Source organism: Hippocampus comes, unplaced genomic scaffold (genome assembly GCF_001891065.2).
Source record: "Hippocampus comes isolate QL1 unplaced genomic scaffold, H_comes_QL1_v1.1 scaffold739, whole genome shotgun sequence".
In the NCBI taxonomy this organism is placed as follows: domain Eukaryota; kingdom Metazoa; phylum Chordata; class Actinopteri; order Syngnathiformes; family Syngnathidae; genus Hippocampus; species Hippocampus comes.
In genome coordinates, this window is record NW_017804936.1 from 1 (window position 1) to 21,629 (window position 21,629).

General features: G+C 42.8%; 4 protein-coding genes across 5 annotated transcripts in view; 2 read left to right on the top strand and 2 right to left on the bottom strand.

Moving 5' to 3' along the window:
• Positions 1-19: 19 nt before the first annotated feature.
• Positions 20-4,090, bottom strand: selenon (selenoprotein N). The gene is made up of 9 exons (XM_019886249.1): positions 3,702-4,090; positions 2,629-2,746; positions 2,426-2,556; positions 1,993-2,205; positions 1,775-1,899; positions 1,127-1,264; positions 958-1,039; positions 461-649; positions 20-391 (listed from the first exon to the last, which is right to left on the bottom strand). Exons 1-9 carry the CDS (start codon positions 3,885-3,887, stop codon positions 287-289), a joined length of 1,287 nt encoding a protein of 428 aa, XP_019741808.1. The 5' UTR covers positions 3,888-4,090; the 3' UTR covers positions 20-286.
• Positions 4,091-4,858: 768 nt separating this feature from the next.
• Positions 4,859-6,974, bottom strand: znf593 (zinc finger protein 593). 2 transcript variants are annotated; one of them, XM_019886274.1, is made up of 5 exons: positions 6,757-6,866; positions 6,471-6,491; positions 6,164-6,378; positions 5,276-5,338; positions 4,859-5,201 (listed from the first exon to the last, which is right to left on the bottom strand). In XM_019886274.1, exons 3-5 carry the CDS (start codon positions 6,361-6,363, stop codon positions 5,075-5,077), a joined length of 390 nt encoding a protein of 129 aa, XP_019741833.1. In that variant the 5' UTR covers positions 6,364-6,378; positions 6,471-6,491; positions 6,757-6,866; the 3' UTR covers positions 4,859-5,074. The 2 variants fall into 2 exon arrangements, with proteins under 2 accessions (XP_019741833.1, XP_019741822.1); XM_019886263.1 differs by lacking the exons at positions 6,471-6,491; positions 6,757-6,866 and adding an exon at positions 6,873-6,974.
• Positions 6,975-8,063: 1,089 nt separating this feature from the next.
• Positions 8,064-20,379, top strand: rlf (RLF zinc finger). The gene is made up of 8 exons (XM_019886221.1): positions 8,064-8,285; positions 11,620-11,774; positions 13,016-13,097; positions 14,067-14,202; positions 14,297-14,499; positions 14,626-14,762; positions 14,850-14,991; positions 15,576-20,379. The coding sequence occupies exons 1-8, from the start codon at positions 8,106-8,108 to the stop codon at positions 19,983-19,985; spliced, it is 5,445 nt and encodes a 1,814-aa protein (XP_019741780.1). The 5' UTR covers positions 8,064-8,105; the 3' UTR covers positions 19,986-20,379.
• A 624-nt stretch (positions 20,380-21,003) lies between these two features.
• Positions 21,004-21,629, top strand: part of zmpste24 (zinc metallopeptidase, STE24 homolog) — a 6,237-nt gene continuing 5,611 nt past the window's right edge. The window contains exon 1 of the mRNA XM_019886236.1: positions 21,004-21,390. Within this exon, the coding sequence (XP_019741795.1) occupies positions 21,283-21,390 (108 nt within the window). The 5' untranslated portion in view covers positions 21,004-21,282. The remainder of the gene's footprint in view (positions 21,391-21,629) is intronic.

The window sequence follows — 21,629 nt, forward strand, 5'->3', positions numbered from 1 at the left end:
GTGTGTGTGTGTGTGTGTGTGTGTGTGCATTCAGGCATGCATACATGGTGATCTCATCCAAAAGAGATCCAAATGCTGCCATCTGCTGGCCATAGTTAAGGCCCCCCCCCCTTTCCGAATTTAATGGTCAAACCAAAGCTGGAAAATACTTTCTTCTGCCTATTCCCATAACTAAAAGGTAGTTGACGACATTTTCCATTGCTGGCAATCCTCATTAGGGTTTCCGTTGATGATATTTCACGTCATCGACTCTCAAAGAGTTACATTTGAACCTGACGGTCTCACCTCAGCAGGACTGGTCGTCTAGTGCTCCCCAAAGTAGAATGGAATGCACCAACTTCTTCTCTGCTTCGGCTCGCTGGAAGGCCTCCGAAAAAGGCAGGTAGGACACCTACGGTACAGTCCAGTGTTAGACAGCCAACAAGCGACATGGTAAACAACGCAACAAAGTCACGTTTACCTTCTTGAAGGGATACAGGGTGACCTCCAGGCGACGGGCGGCTTCTTTTTGATCGATCTCTACGCTCCAGTCAATGTCCTCAAAGACAAACTGGATCGGCTCAGCGCTGCCGCCTCGGCTGTCGATGACGTTGCCCTCTTCGTCCATGATGACGGAGGGAATGGACGGCCCGGTGGACTGCAACTCCAGCTGTGGAAGAAAATGCTTATCTATCTGTTGCCACACATACTAAAATATGTCATGGCTTCCTGTGAGTATATCTCCTTTGTGTTCAATGAAGCAGGCGCAGGTTTCACATGGAGCAAGTCAGTTTATGAATAAATCATATTTTCTTAATGTATTTTTGTTATGATTTTTTTTGGGGGGGGGGTGATGTGCCATGACATTTTTTTTCATGTAAAATGGATACCTTGGGTCAAAAATGATGGGAAACATTGGACTACTGTATATAATACTTCTACTGTAAACTAGATGAAAAGTAGCTGGAAAGGCTTTACCAGTGGCAGGTAGCCTATGTCCACCTCCATGTTGCTGCTCTCGCTAGCGCCATACAGCCACTCCATGTCCACATTCAGCGACCTTTGACACAGACGGAAAAAAGCACACGATAACGACTCTGCCTCTAACATGCTCACTTTTGTGATGTGCATCTTAAAAGGCCTTTACTTGTCACTGGGGACGTAGAGGTGAAAGTGCCGCACGTGAGAAGCGTCTTTCGCGAGGACAATGTTGCCTGTGAATTGGCCTGGCGTGAACCAGAAGGGAAAGTTGGGGACATCGTTTAGCTGGAACTCTGCATGAATCCTGTTTTGGGGATTTAAGAAGAGATTTTTTTTTTTTTTTTTTTTTTTTTTTGTGAAAACGACAGCGTTCTCTCCGACTTTTCATCAAAACCACATGTTTTCAAAACCGCACGAATATTTCAGAATTGCGCTTGTGCACATCAGTGAGGGACGCGGCTTTGGTCAGAATGGAGGGAAAGATTAGTGAAGTGAGGCTATGTTCAAATTTTGGGAGCAATTTTAAAACTCAACCTATCCCCCTTAATTGTCGTTTTGTTTTTTTTTTTTGGTCTTCTTTGCACATTAAAACTTACAAATCTCAAACAGTGGCCCTCACTGTCAGTTATCACTTTGCTCTGATGACAAACAGTAATTTTCAAAGTTATTAGGTGTCTTTAAGTGTCCAGAAAACCATGACTGCACCGTGCTGCTGCTCCTATAATTATCACTATTCTTAATTAAAATAGAAATTTAGCTATGAACGGGAACAATTTTCAAAACATGTATGACATCATACTTTGTTTCTCCTCACCGGAACACAATGTCGTAATAGAAGTCGTTACTGGCACGTATGCACGCGATGGTGCCCTGAGGCGCAAAGCGAGATTTTATGAAGGGTCGGGGGTGAAACATGGTCAGCAGTGAGTGGATGAGAACCTGCGGTGAGAACAACAACGCAACATGTAGCATTCATTTTTGACTTGAAGTGAACAGAATCTGTTTTTTTTTTGTTTTTTTTTTAAAAGATACCTCTTTGCCCTTTGGTGTGGGAGGGTGGTAGCGGTTGTTGGGCAGGTACCCGGTGAAAATGTTGAGTTCGCTTGGGATCACCCACCATGTATCTCCAACCTCCTGCTTATTCTTGGGCGGAAGGAAGACCTTGAACTGGCTGGCGAAGAAAGAAGAGGAAGGCACGGCTGGACTCTTCCATGAGCGCAAACCACTCAGGCAGCTGTGAGAGACCTGCAACATCAACTCTCCTAATCAAAAAATCTGCAAACTTTTTAGGGCTGATTGTGGTCTGTCAGTGAGAGCCTGACTTCCTCCAGATGCCAATATTTGCCATAATCTTTGGTAATGCCATGATTCAGCTGAGGTATGTAACTACCGGTATGTTTTATCCATGTTTTCCACAGTATTTTACCAAATTGCGATGAGCGAGCATTTTGCTGGTTTTTCTTACCCCAAGGAAGCCATCTTTGCTTTTTGTCATGGAGTCCATGAGCAGAGGCTCCATTTTGGCCTCCAGCGTTAAAGTCTCCCCATCTGGGTCTTCAATCACCTCATCTTCAATGTCCCGCGGTGGTGTAATCCCTGTGGGGAAAAAAGATAAGGCGGTGTCATCGAACATTACAGGAGGGAACGGAAATGTTAAGTTTGAGCTACCTGTGAGTTTCTCCACAACCGGTTTGAATTCCTCCGGACTGAGATAGAGGTCATGGTTGGTGTCTAAAGAGGAGAAGAGAAAAAGCCCCTCGGCACCCAGAGTTTGCACACTCTCCTCCTAAAAGGGGGAGAGAGATTCACATTCATTTGACATACTCCAATGATTTCATTCTCAATGCGCGCTGCAACAAATCTGGGTTACTGCTGCAATAACAGATTTTGTAGAAACTGGAAAGAGTGGAAAAGGTCTGCCCGGAGGCTACAGATTCTTTGCATATGTTCCATCCAGTCAGGCCATGTCTCAAACACATGTTGACTGCCAGATACACAACGGGTGGCAGCGGGGTGGGGGGAGCAAATTTGAGACCAAACACTGAGTTTTACCAGTTGAGACAACTAAAAGACACACCCTGTTTGTAAAAGCACAATGGGCTGGACTAACTGCAGATGTGGTGTCAACACACCAAAATGCCAAAATGGGTTGAGCGGCAGTTACTGGATCGCACACAATTTCTTGGCAAAGGGCTTTTGTTTTTTTTGGGGGGGGGGAGTACATTTTAATGGCTTGCATACAACATTGTATATGCGGTGTCTGCCCACTCATCAAGTCTCAAATTAAACCAAACCAATCTTTAGTTGTCTGCCTATTTCCGAAAATCGGTGTCATGCACGAAGCTGTTAACTCATCCACTGCCAGACATTACATCACGTAACCAAATTCAGAAAACTGGTGACATTCACAAGTTGATATGATGTGACGTCAATATCAGTCGATAACGGGTGGCAGTACAAGACCTGACCAAGAGACCAAGAGTTCGAAGACTGTCCCTAAAAACGGGTTGATTCACAATAAATCAGAATACCCTGTTTAGAGCAATGGGAGCGCATGAAACATAGCACGATATTTTAAAACAATATTTTTATTTTTACTTGACTTCGGCTTTAATTTTGGATTTCATCATACTGTTTGACTTCGGCTTGAAATTTCAATGTCATTACACTGTACAAACAATTTGTATCACTACAGTAGATGTTGTCTAAATCCAATCATTTCGACTATGACTTCAGCTCACGTGTCTATTTTGAAGGTGGGTTTCTTGATAGTACTTGATGGCCCACGCCAGGAGAGGAACAGCAAGAACCAGTAGCAGGGTGTAAGTCCTGGTGGAGATCTGGGAGCTGGAGCCCCGAGATTGTTGTCGCTTCTGGCCGTCGTTGCGTCCCTCCTCGCGGGTCTCTTTATGCACGTCCGCCGCCATCCCCTCCTAACACAAAGGCATGTCGGTCGGATAACATCCAAAAAATATCCAACCGCAGACTTCCTTCTATACAGAGCGACCGGCTATGCTACTGCCTCCGATGTAGGAGAGGAACGTCCCTTCTGGGGGATGGAGTTCCCAGACAACCGCTAGCAATTTAGCCGCACATCCCTGGAGGACTGCTCGCGAATGTGTCAAGGGATCAAGTGAAACCCACAACCAACTGGAAGTTATATTACTGTGTTTTCAAATTTAAAGTATTTCAAGCGATGGGCACGCAATTCGCTTACATTCTACAGTGCTGTTTGCTCGACCAGGCCTTTTATTTTATTTTGAAACGGATTTTCCGCAAATATGATCGCAGTGTATTCCAACAAATTCACCTAATATTTTCGAGGTTTTGTCCCCTTCTCAATTTGTTTTTTTTCTTTTGGGGGGGGGTGCTTTTCCTGCCAGGAAGCTCTGTTAAACAATTTAAATTACATGTTCGTCTGCCAGAAGGGACTTTAGATCTGAATCTGCAGTTTCTGCTCTTGACACATACCCTTTGAAACTGTAGCTGTACACAAAAACGTTTTCCTTTTTTCTTCATTAGTGCTCATATCGAGAAGAAAATTACGCCACATGCTGTCGCTTGATAGCTACCTTGGATTGACTCAAAATAGCTTCAGTTATGACTTCTGAACTGATTTACAAAAAAAACATTGTTTAATAACTGAAAAAGATACACCTCACCTGTGTGTGTTGTCAGACTAATGTGATTTTCAGGTTGGCTCAAGAGACAGACATATTGCCAACTGTTAAGACTCTAACAGTTCCACTTAAATAACTGACCTGACTTTAAATTACTTTTTGAATGAATTGTAATCTGCATAAATTGCTTTTAAAAAAACAAAAACAAAAAAACACTGAAACATGTTCAAACTTGGCATGTGTGTCGTGTGCGAATCATTTTACAGAGAACAGCAGGCTTGTGTAAGGGCAATCTATCTCGGTTTATTACCACTTCACACTCTCCATATTTACATAAGTTACACTGTGTATTACCAAGAATAAGGCAACACTTTTGTGATGCTGATAATATTCAGTTTACTTATGAATGAGCTGACTGCAAAAACACAATTTATCAACATGTGCATTTTTGGCTTCCACGTTTTGTAAAGTTCACTTCACGGAGAAGGAACTTTTCAGCACATATCTTCTTCCACAGGTTGCGTCTTCACCTCCATGACCTTTGGAGGGATATAGGAGCCCATCCCAGCCGCTCTCTCTGCCTCTGCCTGCGTGTACGGTTCCTCCTTAAGCTCTTTCAACCTAAATGGACGAAAACCAGGCTGAGGGTCCAAATACTGCATATTTCAATGCATACAAAACTATCGGAGCTTTACCGTTTTTTGTGGACTTTAGTCTTGAAATGGTCTTTCAACGATTTCATATCCACAAAATATCTCCTGCAAGACAAAAAGTCACCGTATTACCAACTACTAATGAACAACCACGAGAATCCATTCTTCCATTTTTGATTGCACTTGTCATTATAGGGTTTTGGATGAGCTGGAGCCTCTCCCACTCAACTTTTGGTGAGAGGAGACTACATTTTTGGGAATCGGTTAGTAAGCCGGAGTACTATACACAAAGAAACTCTCAAATTTGAAGCAGACTTGCAAACCACTAGTCTACTGTTCTAACCCTTCCACCAAGAAGCAATACACCATGAGCATACTGGAATGAAGAACATGTTCCAGTACTGCACATGGTAAAAAGTCAGTCATTTTGTTAGTTATTAATTACATTTGTTACATTATTTAAGCGAACTTTAATAAACCTATTTTCAATGGAGTTTAGCAGCCATGTCCCTATTAAGCATTGAGAGAAATTGAAACACCTCTTTTTTGCTCCCCTGCAAAATCAAATAGGCCACAAGTTGATTGTAATGACGAGTGTGAATGATACCAAATTGTGCACCACATCATCAACAAGACCTGCCTTCAGAGTAGACATGGCATCTTTAAAGTTGACATTTGTATCGGGTTTAAAGAGAAGCTGCAATGTTGCTGTATGCAGCGTGGTGCAATCCGGATTTCAGAAAATGTCATGACAGTCGTCCAACCATTGCTCAGAACATGTTTTGAAAAATGCATGTCACAGACATGTTGAGACACCTGCAAACTAGTTTAAATTATTAAAAAAACGTCTCCTTCAACATTATCCAAAATGGATTGAAGGGTCCTTGAGCTCTACCTCGACAGTGAGCAGTAGTACAGTTGTCCACTTACGCGCAGTGTAAACAGTAGTGCTGTGCACATCCCGTCACATCATAGTCCACTTCCTGATTAAGTAGTTTGGCAGCAATTTCAGGCTTCATATCTGAATGGATCTCATCTAAGTCTTTTGTCCGGCGCTTCGTCTTCCACGTCTTTGCAATGTTCTTCTTTCTGCCATTATTGTGGTTTTTCGTTTGTTTGGACTTCCCCATGGTTAGACCGGTGAGCTGTAAGGACAAACATGGATACAATGTAACATAGCTGAAAGGAAATAGCTTAGGTGGGGGAATCGAGTCATATGACTTGACTCGAGTCCTACTTCAGTTGCCTTCAGTGCTGTTTCGGTTCCAATTTTGGGGGGGGAAGTCTGCAAAAACTATATCATCCAATGGCAATCACGGTTTTAGCCAGCAGGAGGGTTTGTGTGCATCTCAACCTTTTTGTGAACCAGTTGGGCGGAAAGTTTTAAGTCTTCATAAGGCTTCATCAGGCCATGACTAAGTAATAGACATTTTCTTAGTTTATGCTCATCGGGATTCAACGTTATAAAGCGTGAGTGAAGCGACTTCAAAAATCAATCTGCGCCAAGTTAAACTATACCACTGGCCGAGTTGTGCCGTTTTCTTTATAACACGACAAAGGTAAAATATAAGTCTGTTTCTTTCTAATATATCAGTTTCAACCCGTTTTCTTTGGCGTCATCATCTTCATGTTTACTTACCCCCTCACACGTGCAACTGGAAGGAGTGGACTCATTTACTTCCGGGTCGAAAGAAAGTGCGAGTGTGACGTGTCGCTAGATGGCGTCGGCCACTGATTCTAAAAAACGAAACAAAACAAAACAAATATATTTGCATTTTTATTTCTAAAATGAACACCAAAAACATAATATGCGTAGATATGGTCAAAGAAACATTGTTCTTATGTAATTTATGTTTCTTTAAAACATCCATAACACGGAGGCCAATGACTTGACAAATCGCCTTCTAATCTATGACTGACTGTACTTGAGTCAAATGATCAAGTTTGCAGATGAACTGATCATTTGAATCAAACATGTCAGGATGCAGATAGATACAAAGATGCAGAGCCAGGAAACGGTAACAGTGACACAATAGCCTTGCTCGAGTCACCTATCTATTCATGTGCTAAAGAGCCCCAATCTAACAGATGGAAGTGAAGGATGGCTCTCAGTACTTATACTCACCCAGAAAGTACACCGAAGCCCCAGTACGCACCAAATGCACACAAGTGGAATGGTAAAGTAGAGTTTAAATATGTCGACAATCAAGTCATCAGTCTTTGTATGTTTTCAGAATTTATCTTTAAACATAAACTTATTTAGAAACAAATAATGAAAATCACATGACAGGGTCTTTAACCAGGCACAATTTCAAGATTTTTCCTTTCCTGGGGCTTGACCAATATGTAGAGGGGCTGAGAAAATCATTAATAGATGTATAGTAAAATATAAAATAAAATGCTCGAGGGGCTTAACTGGGCGAATACAGATTTGTAACAGGGCTATGTAGTACCTTTCGCCCTGGTGTAGCACCATCCATGTCTTTATGACTATACGTGATCAGTTTCTCCCCATAGATGTAGAACATGTAAATTTGATATATATTATAAGATAATTTAATATACAGTAATACAATATCTCTATATCCTGACAGAGAGAGAGAGAGAGAGAGAGAGAGATGCATCAATACAGTATACATAAGTAATGGAGAAACACATTTGTTTTTCCAAAGTTTGGATCAAACTGTTGCTCTCGATTTCCAAAACGTTAGCGACCTCTTGTTGTCTGAAAGACAGTGCAGTAATCATTGCAGATCAATGAGTGGCGGTAATACACTAAGACAGTTTGTAAACCGCAATCAGACACAAAGAAGAAGAAAAGAAGGCGGTGTCAAACTGCTCTAGTGCATACGCGCCGTGGAGGAGAGGGAAGATGGCGGAGAGGAACGTCGATCTTGATCACGAATGGAGCGAGCGGGGCCTGGACACGGCCGAGGACACGCTGGTTGCAATGGAAACCCTGTTGGCCACACTGAGGGCATTCGAAGACGGGCTTAGGCAACAGGAATTGTCCGTGGCGTCGTCCGCGGACTATTGCGACAACTTTTGTCAGGTAACGAGTGCGTGAATCTTGATACTAGCGTTAGCATACCGCTTGCTCAGTTTGGGTTGTTTTCCTGAAGATAGTCGAGATGCTCTGGGATCGGTTGCGCCCCTTTTGTAATTAGAAAACGCGTTTCTGAATAAACGTATACTACTGCTCGGCGTCCAGCAGCGACTTTAAAATAATTAACATGATCCTACAATGTTAATTAAATGCGGTTCACTACTGGCTCTGTTGAAATCAATATTGAGTGTTTGAGGAAGCTCAGCAACACCCCTCGTACTACAGTATTGTGATCTGGATTCGTAATTGCACGTTGAGACATGGGTGTGTATACAAATACTGCTCTGATCAAATCTGACACTTTAATACATTTGACTGTAAGAAAACTTTTTTTCCTCTAAAGATATTTAAAAATATATTCTTTTGTATAGATAAACGTTCCATTGTGTGTCCATTAAGGCTGTTCCCGGTAATAAAGTAACCCATGTTTGTATAATTAATTTTAAATTAACCAGTGTGTGCTTAAATCGAACAAAACGGAGGGCATCTTGAATCTGAAACTGTAGATTCATTAAATGTATGCTTTTTTTAAGAGGACAGTGGTAACTATGTTCAAGAGGGATTCCAGAGAACTGCTCTCATTCTTCAAAGGGATCAAGAGGATGAAGGAGGAATGTCAAAGTAAAAGTGGTTCTATTTTTCAAACATAAAGAACAGAAGTCAATCAGAGATTTTAGGGTGTCTTGACACAGCCAGAAAAAAACAAGTACCTGCAATGGAGAAAAAGAAAAGTATCAATGTATTCGAACAAGAGAAAGAAAAGAATGAGGTCATGAGCCCATGAAGCCACCTGACTATGAACCATGCAGAAACACCACAACATTTACCAGCTTGCAATTTTGTGTTCCTCACATCATATTAGCATACTACTGTAAGTAGAGTCAAATTTAACCACAACGCAACAATCAACATTTAAATTTGCATCTCGTATAACCTACTTCTTTCTTGCAACGCCTTGTTTTGCACAAACTAGCCTCTTTTCAACTCAGGCATCACATTCAAGTCGGAAGTAGTCCCAATGTAATTACACTCAAATCTCCTAGGCTGAGATCCTTTTAGGAGGTTCCCCCTTGTGGATGTGCCATAAATAGACAGTGGGGAATTAATCAAGGCTCCCCGTGGATACCCAGCATGCCAGGGTGTCTGTCTGGTACTCAGGTGTCTCAGGATGACAAGCTCACTATCCTGCGGGATGTAGGCGGCACACATTTTCAAATGTTCAAAATGAACTTTAGTGTCGAACCAGTAGGTCTTCAAAGGTAATGTCCATGTGGACAAAATTATTTAGTACCCCTTTTTAAATGAAAGCAAACAAATCCACAGTGGTCAGAAATGACTTTGACAAAAGAAACAATAGTAAAAATTAACCTCGGAACATCTGAGATTGCCTTTGATTTGTGGTTCAACAGAATTACATTGGGGAGAAAACAATTGTGACATAGGCATTGACGAAAATGATATTTCTGCACTTTATACAAACCTAATTCCAATGAATAAAATTCATAGTTAATGATTATTTGCCCAAAACAAGAAAGTGTATCAGTTTGATTTTGACAGCCAGCTAGCACCCAGTGCCAAAAATGTCTTTTGAAGCATATTTTCAATCAACTAAAGTGAATTAATCATTTCTGCGGTGTATTTGATGTTCGTGGTTGCGCCATGACCCTCTCCCAGCAACTTGATGTTCCTGTGAATATATCTGCGCGGGACTGGAGCCAGCATTTTGGGACATGGCCGCAGGAGGAAAATTGATGACAAATTGAAGAGCTGGATAATATGAATGGTAACAAAAGAGCCCAGCACACCTTCCAAAGAAATTAAAGGTCACCGTTAAGGTCAAGGTACATTGATGTCAGATCGCACCGTCCGTCGTGAATTTGAGCCAAAGTAGACTTCGTTAGAAACGACCAAGGAGGATACCACGGAAAATTATGGGAATTTCATCTCATGATTATTATGACCAAAGTTCTCAAGATTACCGGTATTAGCAGGATATGTATTTTGAATACAAAAATATCATTTTTGCAACCCTATGTACTTCTTGACATTGGGAATTGTAAATGGCGACACCGACTGCACTTTTTGGAGAGCCCGCAAAACATACAAAATTTGCTTCTAGGGACGTCCCGGTGACACATTTTTTTTTTTTTTTTTAATTACCTGAGGCCGAATACTATTAGCATTAAGTCACCAAATGCAGGAATTATACAGCATTTATGTTTATTGAATGTAAACTTTAAACGTAATACATATCAATGTGGGGGACGTTTTATAAAAATGTATTTTCATGTAAATTGCCCGGGGATGCAAGTGGCACCAATTTGGTGGACTCACCCATGTAAGCTTTAACATTGAATGAGGGATTCCTTTGTTTGATCCATTTGATTTGTCTCATGGTAAACAAAACATTTATATTATTTATAGGCTTGTGCAGGCTAAAATGAAGAGTCCACCCAACTATATAGTTGTTGGGTACATGCGTGACTTCTCTCATCTCGAAAACAACACGATTGATGTATGACCTGGTTAAATGCAACCAGTGGAGAATGAGCTTGCTTGGCACCAAATAATTGGCACTTGTTAAACTTGAATTTGAGGTGTAGCCGTTCGCACGTCTCACAACTGTCACACACCTGTCTATCGCGCTCTCAATTATTTGACGATGCCGTTTAGAGGAGAGGGTACTTGATATTGGGCAAGGCCCGTATTTTATACTCTTAATAAAAAGGGCAATATTCTAAAAAAAAAACGAAAAAAGTGGCACTGCTAGGGGAGAAAATGGACTTTGTTCATATACAGCATTTGTTTGAAAAGAAAACCGCAATCCATGTGGGGATGTCAAGATTTTTGATGATACATTACAATTATATCCGAGCTTTTAGTTGACCGGGATCTGAGATAGTAGTATTGGTCTGTTCTTGATTGATTGATTTTGCTGAATCCAGGATGATACATAGTTGCAGTTGGAGCGGTGTGGCCAACTGTTTGAAATTTGTTTACTGTTAATTCCTAAACCATGGACCATTCCATTCTTACAAAATACGCACAAATATGTATTTGACAGTTTGTATGGGTTATTTTCCCCTCGCTAAGCCCTTGGGCCTAATCAGTAGCATCTCAAACCAGACAGTGCCAAGTGGGATCAATCAGGTGTAGTCTAGCGTCTCCCTTTTCCCTCAAGAGGAAACGCCTCAGAAATCTCACCTGCTTATGATTGTTCTAATGGGAAAACCAATGTCATGTAAGTATCTGTGCATTTTTTTTCCCCTCCCTCCCTCAGGCACTTATGCATTATGCTGGCAGCAGAAACTCCATAGACCATGGTCTTCCACTTCTGGAGGTCTACTGCCTTTCGATAAACTGCTTCGCAGCTGCCCGCTCGCACCTCACCGCGGAGTCGGACAAAGTGACTCTTGTTTTGAAGAGGCTAGCTCTGTGAGTACAAGTGCTCCAATGAAAATGTGTTGTGTACTCCTTTGGCAATATCACACAAAAGAATAGGACTTAACTAGGTGCTAATTAACTTGCCTCCACGTTAACTGTGATGCATATAGTCCCTAGCTTGCGATCTAGAGTCTACCATTTTTGCATCACTCCAATTTAAAAAAAAAAAAGAAAGAAATTAGGTCTGTCAGACCAGTCCGATTTATTGCTGACTGTCCAAGCTCTTTTATGTTGAAAGTAATTTTTCGCCCATGACTTTGGACCCAGCGATGTGGTTTCTGCCTAGAAGGCACAGGGACAGTGCCGTTGCACCTCTTTCCCAGAAACTCTTTGGGAAAGGAGCTTTTGTGATGCCTCTGACACGATGTCAGAAGCCCACAAGTTTGTCGATCAACCAGTGACACCATTTTGCGTTGGTACCTTAATGTGGGCCAGCGCGAAAGCAAATTATTCTATTTTTACCACTCACATATCGCTCACTTGACTCGAAGTGTCCTCTCCTGCCTTCTCAGAGTAGCAACACCCTCTGCGCAATTTTAAATAATCTAATGTGGACAGTGTTTCATTTTATTTTTAGAAGATGCCATGAGCCAATAGAAACAAACAAGGTCTTCCATAGTCTACCCTAAAAACAACTACAGTTCATTGGAGTGCCGAGCTGTATGATTTCGAGAAGCCACTATGAATAAATGTGCAAGTAATACCTCCAATGATTAAATATATTGCGCAAATATGGGTGGCATGATAAGAATCTAACCGAATAACGTCTGCATTAACTTGCTTTTAACATTCGAGTAACATCATCAAGATGTGATCATAAGTGGATTCTCATGGCGCATGACACCATTCATGTTTATTGCTGAGAGCTCTCCATGACCATTTTAAGGAATGGAGCCGCTTGGCGCTGTACCTTCGAAGGGGTTCACTGTTTAGTGGGGAAGCATGCACGTTCCTAAAGATAAACAAATACAACAAGCTGTGTAAAAAAAAAAACGTGTCGGTAACATGCAGTTTAGCAGCTCTCACAACAAACAATGACACGTAAAATAATTGCACATGTCAATCAGAATCATGTTATCGGCATGTATGCAAAACACACAAGGAATTTACCTCCGGTAGTATAGGCTACAGTGGTATTGCAATAACAAGCTATTACGATAAACAAGAGCTGTGGATATCGTATGAGTTAGTTTTGATCATTTATACTAGCAATCTTTTTGTTTGTCCTGCAGAAGCTGTTTTGAACTATTTCTGTCAGTGCCGGATAATGAAATCCCTTATGAAGCCTGGGTTCAATTCCACCAAGCTGTTCAGGTAAGAATACTTCTATTCATGTTGACTTCAGAGTAACCGAAGATGACCAAGTACACATGTCATCAATACGATGAAATCAACATATTCATTGATCAATCATCATTGATCGTTTTACCACGCCGTGCACGTTTTTTGGCGCCGAAGGAATGGCTTGAAAACGTGAAGCCCACAAAATGTCAAATGTTAAATATTCACATAGATTTTATACTGTATTAAAAAAATAAGCCATAACACAAAAAGCTGCTCAAGAGTAATATTTTCTGAAAGGCTTCAATGATAAATCTGAAAATGTTGCCATACATGGCAATTTTCCGCGGATCCGCGGAAATCCGCCGTTTTATTTCTTAAATTGATCATTTTTGTGAATCGTCTAAATCCGTTGAGAAAATTTTAGGGGCGGTCAGGTACCTTATCGTCGAGTTTTCACGAGCTCTCCCGAACAGTCTCTCCGTTTTCCGTTTGTAAACAGCCCTGCGATTGGACGTGTATGAAAGCTTCAACTAATCAGATCACAAAAAAAAATGTTGCATATGAAGCAAACATTTAAGCTCATTGTATTATATTTTCTGGCAGGGCTACCATGACATGGCTTTTGGGCCACCCCCCAAAAAGACTTGATGTAGGACCCTGTATTGGATTATAGCATTATTTTTGTGTATGTAATGATTATGTGCCACTATCGCAAATTAAGTCGAATTTGTACAAATTATCTATATTTAGTCAAAATTTAGAACTAATTTAAATCTGTAATTGAGATACTGTTAACCATAGAACTTCGAAGTACAATAAAAAAATAACTTTGTACTCCGGCCCAATAAAATATTTTGAGAGGTTTAGTAGCATTTATATGTTTATTTGCTATGAAGTGGAAGACACATTCCTTTGCAATTCGGCCCGGCTTTTATTGAGGCCAAGGCGTGTGTTTATTCTTCACAAAAATGTTTTCTTTTGTATTTTGCTTCCTTTCAGATTGCACATGACACCTTGTTACAGTACGGCAGTACAGACCTTCAAGCCTTACTGCAGATCACAGGAGAGGGGGGCGCCTGGAGCAATCCCATCCTCGCAGCTCTCCTCTCAGGCCAGCCCACCATCCAACAAGAAGGTTAAAAGAAAACACGTGTATTAAACCGGTGTAACGTCAATCTCCGCATCGTATTGTCCTGTTTGTAATCGTTCATTATTTATTATTTTTGAAGTTGACGCATATATCAGCTTGGAGGGCGAGGGCTTCATGGAGATGCGGGTGAAGCATTTGGAGAAGATGGGCGAAGTGGCCAAGGCTGTGGTGCTGGCAAAAGCTTGCACAGACTGCAGCGCCATCTCCAACCAAGCTACATTTCGTCACACATACGTGTCTTTGCTCTGCCAGCTGCTTCCCAATGAAGAAGCAATTATGGAGGTAAAGGCTGGCTGTTCCTTCTACTTTGTCTTGATGCACTCCTATTTTTCGAGCACAATTCTTTTCCTCATCAAAAATGTGTTGTCTGGTCTCCTTCCTCACATAATATTCTTTACTCCCGAACAGATATCCAGGCAAGACTGCAAGGATGTTCTTGAGATTACCGAAAACTTGGAGATGGAGGGGGAGGAGAATACGGGCTTCATCTTGTGCACGACCTTCTTGACGCAGCAGCTTCAGCAGCCCAGCCTTGATCATTCCTGGTGAGTCTGTTGGTAAAAATTGATGCGCTTGTCAAGTTGCTACTCTGAGCTCATTCAACTTTGATTAACTCATTCTTCTATCCATAGGGAGCTGATACAACTATGGAGTAAACTTCAGAGGAAGCTGGACCCTTCTCTCACGTCTCTTCTTGAAAGATGCCTTCAGCTGGGTGCCATTGCCATAACAGTGCATCATTTGCTTTACCTGGTCCGTTTAATTCAGACAGAGGTAAGATTTCTGTTTCCATACTGTCTACATAGTCATGTCGTTTACAGAATTACACGATAACGCGGCAAATAGTATCATATTAACGTGACAGCAATGGCGGGATGATTCATTAATACATTGGAATGCGTCGCAGTATCTACGGTTTTACAGATATCATGATAACGGCAACATCGCGACATTAAAATAGCCGCGACGTCGTCGCTGTCACGGCGTGATATTAAACCATCATATTTGTTAAATAGGTCAGGTTATAGTTTCCATTTGTGCACTTCCATTACCTGGTGGTTAGTTTATTAGTGCAGTTTGATTTGAAGTGGGCATGCTTTGGATACCAACATGTTTGAGTCGCTGCACAAACTCTTGTGTGACTTGATTCACAGTGTGTGTATGTATTTGCTTGTAAGTGCCTCAATATTAAGTTTTGTTACCATTATCAGGCAAACAAAGCATTGTGAACTAAACTTGTTCCTCGAGCGCAACGTCGGTCACTCTCAGAAGCCACAAACATTTTGAAAATTTCAACTGTGGTGATTGTGATATTGGTATTCCTGAAAACTATTACAAACTATTTCTGTATTTTTCAGGCAGAGGCAGTGGGCACCGCTGCCTCAGTGGAGCTGTGTGTTAAAGCTCTACAACTCCCAAAACACGATGACTCGGAAAGCAGAATCGGCATCTGTAAGGTGGTGTCTGGCCTCCTCCTCAATGATCTGGAAGTCAGGCGCGCCTGCCTCCTCACAGAGTTCCTGCTTGGCCCCAGCCAGCAGGTCTTAAACCGCCTCCAGGAGCTCTACCAGTGCCCAGACCAAAAATACGAAAATGAAAGCGGCCTCATTCCCAACTCGCTACGCTGTGAACTGCTGCTCGTTCTGAAGGCCCACTGGCCCATTGACCCGGAATTTTGGGACTGGAAAGCCCTCAAGTATCACTGTATCTCCCTTCTTGGGTTGAAACCTGAGTCGGAAGGGGAAGAGGAAGAATGTGAGAAACCACTTGCGCTTCAAGTCAACACACTGACAGAAGAAACCGAGCACAAACCTTGTGTCAATGGAAGTCGTCTTCTTCACAAGCAGCCTGACGAGAAACCTTCTCACATGGTTGGAGGAGAAGGAGGAGTGAGGAGAGCTAAGCTCTGTTGTCGGATTTGTACAAGGTCCTTCACTGACCTTCAAATCATACACCACTCCAAAAGACACATCGTGGACGACAGACACCCCTGCCCCATTTGCCTGCAGAATTTTAGGAGCAGAAAGGAGCTTCTTCCTCACATGAGACATCACCTCCAAAGTGAAATGCCTCAATGCAGTACCAACATAAAGATTGAAGATGATGAGATTGAACCCGGTGAGATCACCGTTGACCCTTCTTTAATTTTGTGTTACGAATCCACGCACGATCCTGAAGTCCTGCAGCACATTGTGCGGCAAGCCAAAACTGTCAAAGACAAGTGCGCGGACAACGAGCACGTGACATTCGATTACATGAACCAGCACTTCAGTCTGCAGAACCGAGAGGAGTATTTCTGTCCTGGAACGGGATGCTCCAGGGTATTTAAACATTCCAAGTACTTGTACGTGCACTTAAAGTCAGAACATAAAGACGATGAGAACGTAAAACATTTTCATCAGATGAGAGAGCAACGGGAGAAGTGTGCCTTCTGCCGGCGCCATTTTGTCTCCGCTTACCATCACCACAAACATCGAAGAACTCACTTCTGTCAGCAACCGTACATGTGTGCGGTGATGGGTTGCGGCGCTCGCTTTGGTTCGTCCAATGAGCTCGTGTTGCACAAGCAGATACATGGCTATCAGCTGAGCTTCCAGTGCGAGCTTGAGGGCTGCTGTGTGAATTACTCAGACCTGGGACAACTTTATCACCACGAGGCACAGCATTTCAGGGATGCTGCATTCACCTGCCCAACCTCCATCTGTAAAAAATTCTACTTTTCCAAAAGGGAATTCATTGAGCATCTATCCACACACAACATTACTTTCTCTGAAAAGGACTTTGAGGCTCAGAGGAAAGCGAAAGAGACCATTTTCAAGGCTGATTTGGAAAGGGCGTTCCTTGTTAATAGTCCAAATGATGCGGAAGATTGTGCCATCGAAGATGGTCAACAAACTTCGTCGGGGAATTGCATTTCCTCCTGTCAACCATCTGGCGACGCCAAGCCCAAAGCGGTGGTGACCATGGTGGCTATGTGTTTCGATGGAAGCAAATTCACCTGTGGATTTGAGAAGTGCGGTATGACTTTCTCCCGGGCTCGAGATGTCCAGAGGCACCTGAAACATGCCCACCCAGAACACCTTAAACTGGAGAACAAAGATCACAAACATGACAAGGAGCAGGGTCCAAAGTCCAAAAAGATGAAGACTGAACTGGAGTCGGACAACGAAGAAGGTGAAAACCAGCTCTCAGCTCCTTGCTCCCCTGGAGAAGATGGAAACGAATGGACGACCCCACCCCACTATACAACAAGCCTTGCAAAAAATGATGCTCTTCAAGAAATTCTCATCGGGCTAAGTAGACTGGATCTCAATTCCTTGTCGCCACATAGTGTCCCAAATAAGCCGCCTCAGTCCATCGGGGGAGCAAACGCATGCCTTCACCAGGCTGTTATCGAAAAACAACCTGTGGTTTTGCTTTCTAAAGCATCTTCCCAGCCGCCTAAAAGAAATGTAACAGAAGAAAGAGCGGTCGAACGGCTTGACGATGCTAAACCCTACACTTGCGAGATAGGAAAGTGCAGCTTTAGGACTGCGCGGAGCTACAGTCTGCTGCGCCACTACGTTAATATGCACGGACGCCTGCTTGAAGAGGCCAAAAGAATGACTTGTTTTAAGGACACGTCATTTAAGCCCTTTAAGTGTCATATGTGTAGCAAGAGTCACCGAGAAATGAAAGGATTGAGGACCCATTACATTCGGACACATAACCTCCATGTCAGTTTGGTGGACGCATTTAGTCGAAGATCTACCCAACCTACAAACCCGAGCTTGAGCCCGACAGTGAGGATAGATGTACCCAGTTGGGAACACGGGGCGAAAAAAAACTGCGAAAATAAACAAAACCAGAGTACTTGTTCTTCATCCTTGGCTGTAAAACTAGCCGAGATTCAAGAGGAAGAAAGTGACCACAAGGGAGATGGTGAGGATGGGGATCCACCTCCGGTCAGAACAAGGCGTTTGGTGTCCAAAAGTAACCTCTGCTATATTCTAGATAAATTCAATAAACCGTTTCATTGCGTTGCCAAAAACTGCGACGCAGCCTTCTCCACCCAGGGAGGCCTCGTGCGCCACCTTCAGCTCACACACCATTACAAACGCTCTCAGCTCCTGTTGGAACAGGAAATGCAACACGATCCCGAAGTCAAAAAGGAGAATGTGAAGAAAAGCCCTGACCCCAACTCTGATGAACCGAAACCCCAGTACAAATGTCAGTTTGTCAACTGCAACGCCTCCTACCATCTCAAAAGCAGCCTGGCGCGTCACACCCGCATTGTGCACTCTCAAATGTCAGGGCTAATTCGGTGCAAGTATGAGGGCTGCACTAAAGTATTCACTCACAACGAGGCACTGAAAAAACACACCCTGTATCGACACTGCGAGTACTACGACTCTTTGGTGGTACGGCTCCAAAGCACTCACAAAAAGTCCATTTCAGGATGCCAAAAGAAGCTTATAGTCACGCCCCCTAACTCTGCCACACCCGCCTCAACCGGATCACCCACGCGTGAACGGAAACAACCCGCCCAGTCGGAGGATGAGGTTGACGATGTTACCAAAGACGAAAAAAAGTTGATGGTTCAAAAGAAAAGGTCTTTCAACGCTTATATTTTCAGATCGCATGAAGAGGCTTTACAGATGTGCCAAGACCGTTGTTTACGTGTGGCCCACCCGTGCATGATTCAAAACTGTGACTCTGTCCTCAAGTACGTAAAGAGCTTGAGCCGCCACTACAGAGCGGTTCATCACATGAAAAATCGCTACCTTCGAAATAATGCCGAGAAGCTCTTTTACAATGCGGAGCAGCTGGAGGAGTTGATTCAGAAGAAGTCGGCTCGGCCAACCGTCGCAGTAAAAGAGAACCCGAATGGAGTTTGCAAAATGGAATATCAGCCGGAGGCGGAGACATCACAGGGACAGGATGGACAGGTAAAACTGCACTCCGCCAAGGCAGAAACCCAACTGGAGGCTCTTTCGGATCCTCTGAGATTCCCTGTGGAGGAAGTACTGCCCCCTGCAGAGAGAAACGGTGTCCTCGTCGGTGCCGATGACGTGTTGTACGGAGAACCGAGTACCGGCACGCACGCTGACGATACTGTTGTCACAACGCCGAATGGTCACAAACAAGTAGAAAAATTGCTCAACTTGGAACAGATCAAACCTCTCCTTCGCCCCTTTACCATCAATCTCTCGCCCCCATGCTCTGTAATCTTTACGACAGAGGAGGGCCTTCAGGATGCTTCAAAAGACGGTAAAATTCCTCTGCCTGTACGGCAACCTCTCAAGCGAAAGAATGAGATCGCCGTACAGCCATCAAACGTGATCGACCCTCAGCCTGTCGGCCCCCCACCGCACCCTTTTGACATTACCACATACAAGCCAGTCGGCTTTGAGGTTTCCTTCCTCAAGTTCATTCAAGACACCGCGCCAAATGACAAAAAGACGCTCATCGCCAAACGGCGAGACTCCTTCCGGCGCAGTTGTTCAGTCAAGGAAAACAAGCAGCTGGGAATCTCATTCACGCGAAGCAGACGCAGTCATCCGATGCTTCACAAATCCCGCGGTACAACTGCGGACTTCCCCTCTGTCCGAAATTTGAAGTCCATCCTGGACAAAGCCCTTGCTGGGTGCGGCGACTTGGCCATCAAGCAGCTTCAGTACCTCAGACCCGTGGTGGTCCTGGGCAAGCCAGTGTGTACGGCCACCCTGCCTCAGCTCTTCCCTCCAGAACCCAACAACAGCAAATTGCTTCTGGGAAGCAAAGTTTAACATTGCACCTTTTAAAATTAAGTTGGACTTTAAGTGTTATTCATTTTCTTATATTTGTGATGCTGTGTTTTTGTTACTTAGGTTGAGAAATGGAAGACTCGCAAATCAGCAACACAATTAAAGCCATGATTCCCCCCAAGCCCCATTCCTAGCAAATCTAATTTTCTCACGTATATACATAAGCCCTTAAAGATCTATGTACATTTTCACAGATTGTTAGAAATGGTTAGTAACAGGAGGCTTTTACCTGTGTCAAAATGTAACGTACCTCCTACAAAAATCTAAATTGAGTGACTGCCTGGCACGAAGTCCGTATGAAATAGGCGTGATATTTGCAGTGCTTGGAGATGAGGTACCTGTGTAACTTTCTAATAAAGCTGAAAATTAATATCAAGTGTTGTTTTCTCATACCATGATCACAGTGTTCTTCAATGAATAAACTAAAGGACAGGCTGACATGAGATCTGTATAGTTTTGTTGTTAACTGTACTTTATTAAACAATTTGATAGCCTATCTTGTGCACTAATCAAATCCTTGGGAGTATTGGGACCATACTTAAAAGGTGCACAGAGTGCTGAAGTTGTCATTCCAAGAATGAAAAATAATCAGTGAAATGGATAAGAATATCCATACTGCATGCCGTTACCAGATTTTTATAGATAAGAGGAAAGGCCCTTTTGGAGCTACCTCTGTGACTTTAATTCGAGGCATCGGGCAAGGCAATGATTTTCATGAAAATGTCTACCAAAGCATTGGGTCCATCTTAGACAATGACGATCCTGGTGGCGCTCCGAAAAACATAATGGCAAGCACTCTTTCGACCATCTCACATGATGACCATCCTGATAGTGTTAAAACGATTAAAAACATAATGGCAGGTCCTTCTCAAACCATCTTTGTAACTTTGTTCGATTAGGTTAGGTGAAAATGGCAGAACGTTGGTTGGCAAAGAAGTTTTTTTTTTTGGTGCTCGGTTCAGTAAACCGGATGCGGAATTTATGTTACAGGAACGGTTTCTTTCCGGATCTTTTATGCTGTTGAACTGACTCAGCTCTCATGTATTGAAGTGTCTTTAGTTACGATGGTGGCTTAAAACCAACTCTCGGTGCACGTTTTCGTCACTTTTGGGTCGATTTGACGTTTGTAAAAGCTGTCCATTGAATAGACTAGTACGTCCGGTTTTGTGTAAAACTTGTGTGTTAGCAGCGAACCAGGTTGAGGGATAATAACGTTGCTGTTAGCCTGTTTAGCTAGTAAAGCGGTTCCATAATTTCTTAGAAAAAAAATTGAGGAAATATGCTGGACTTCATAAGTGAACTGCCCGTGGAGAAGCAGATATTTTATGCTGTTTTGGGCTTTTCGTGGACAGTGTATCTATGGGAGGCATATCTTGCACATAGACAGGTAAGTTGCTACTTACTCATGAAATAGAAAGATTTGATGTTCGCATTTTTAAGAGCAGATATAGGTTGCTAAGAAAATGTAGTCGATGCTGCAGTAATTGCACAATTGGTGACAAGTGGGAAGTACTGTAAACCGATGTTAACAGTGACAGTGATGCGAGGGACAGTATGTCGAAAGAAATCTCTCTCTCTCTCTCTCTCTCTCTCTCTCTCTCTCTCTCTCTCTATACTGTATATATA

Excerpts from the sequence above, each read along its gene's own strand:
- rlf (XM_019886221.1), top strand. The coding sequence starts at position 8,106 with ATGGCGGAGAGGAACGTCGATCTTGATCACGAATGGAGCGAGCGGGGC. Across the intron at positions 13,098-14,066 it reads AATTCCACCAAGCTGTTCAG|ATTGCACATGACACCTTGTT; the intron begins GTAAGAATACTT and ends GCTTCCTTTCAG. Across the intron at positions 14,992-15,575 it reads TCCGTTTAATTCAGACAGAG|GCAGAGGCAGTGGGCACCGC; the intron begins GTAAGATTTCTG and ends TGTATTTTTCAG.
- znf593 (XM_019886263.1), bottom strand. The coding sequence starts at position 6,363 with ATGGGGAAGTCCAAACAAACGAAAAACCACAATAATGGCAGAAAGAAG. Across the intron at positions 5,339-6,163 it reads CACTACTGTTTACACTGCGC|GAGATATTTTGTGGATATGA; the intron begins GTAAGTGGACAA and ends TTTGTCTTGCAG. Across the intron at positions 5,202-5,275 it reads ACTAAAGTCCACAAAAAACG|GTTGAAAGAGCTTAAGGAGG; the intron begins GTAAAGCTCCGA and ends TCGTCCATTTAG.
- selenon (XM_019886249.1), bottom strand. The coding sequence starts at position 3,887 with ATGGCGGCGGACGTGCATAAAGAGACCCGCGAGGAGGGACGCAACGAC. Across the intron at positions 1,900-1,992 it reads CCACACCAAAGGGCAAAGAG|GTTCTCATCCACTCACTGCT; the intron begins GTATCTTTTAAA and ends TTCTCACCGCAG. Across the intron at positions 1,265-1,774 it reads TATTACGACATTGTGTTCCG|GATTCATGCAGAGTTCCAGC; the intron begins GTGAGGAGAAAC and ends TCCCCAAAACAG.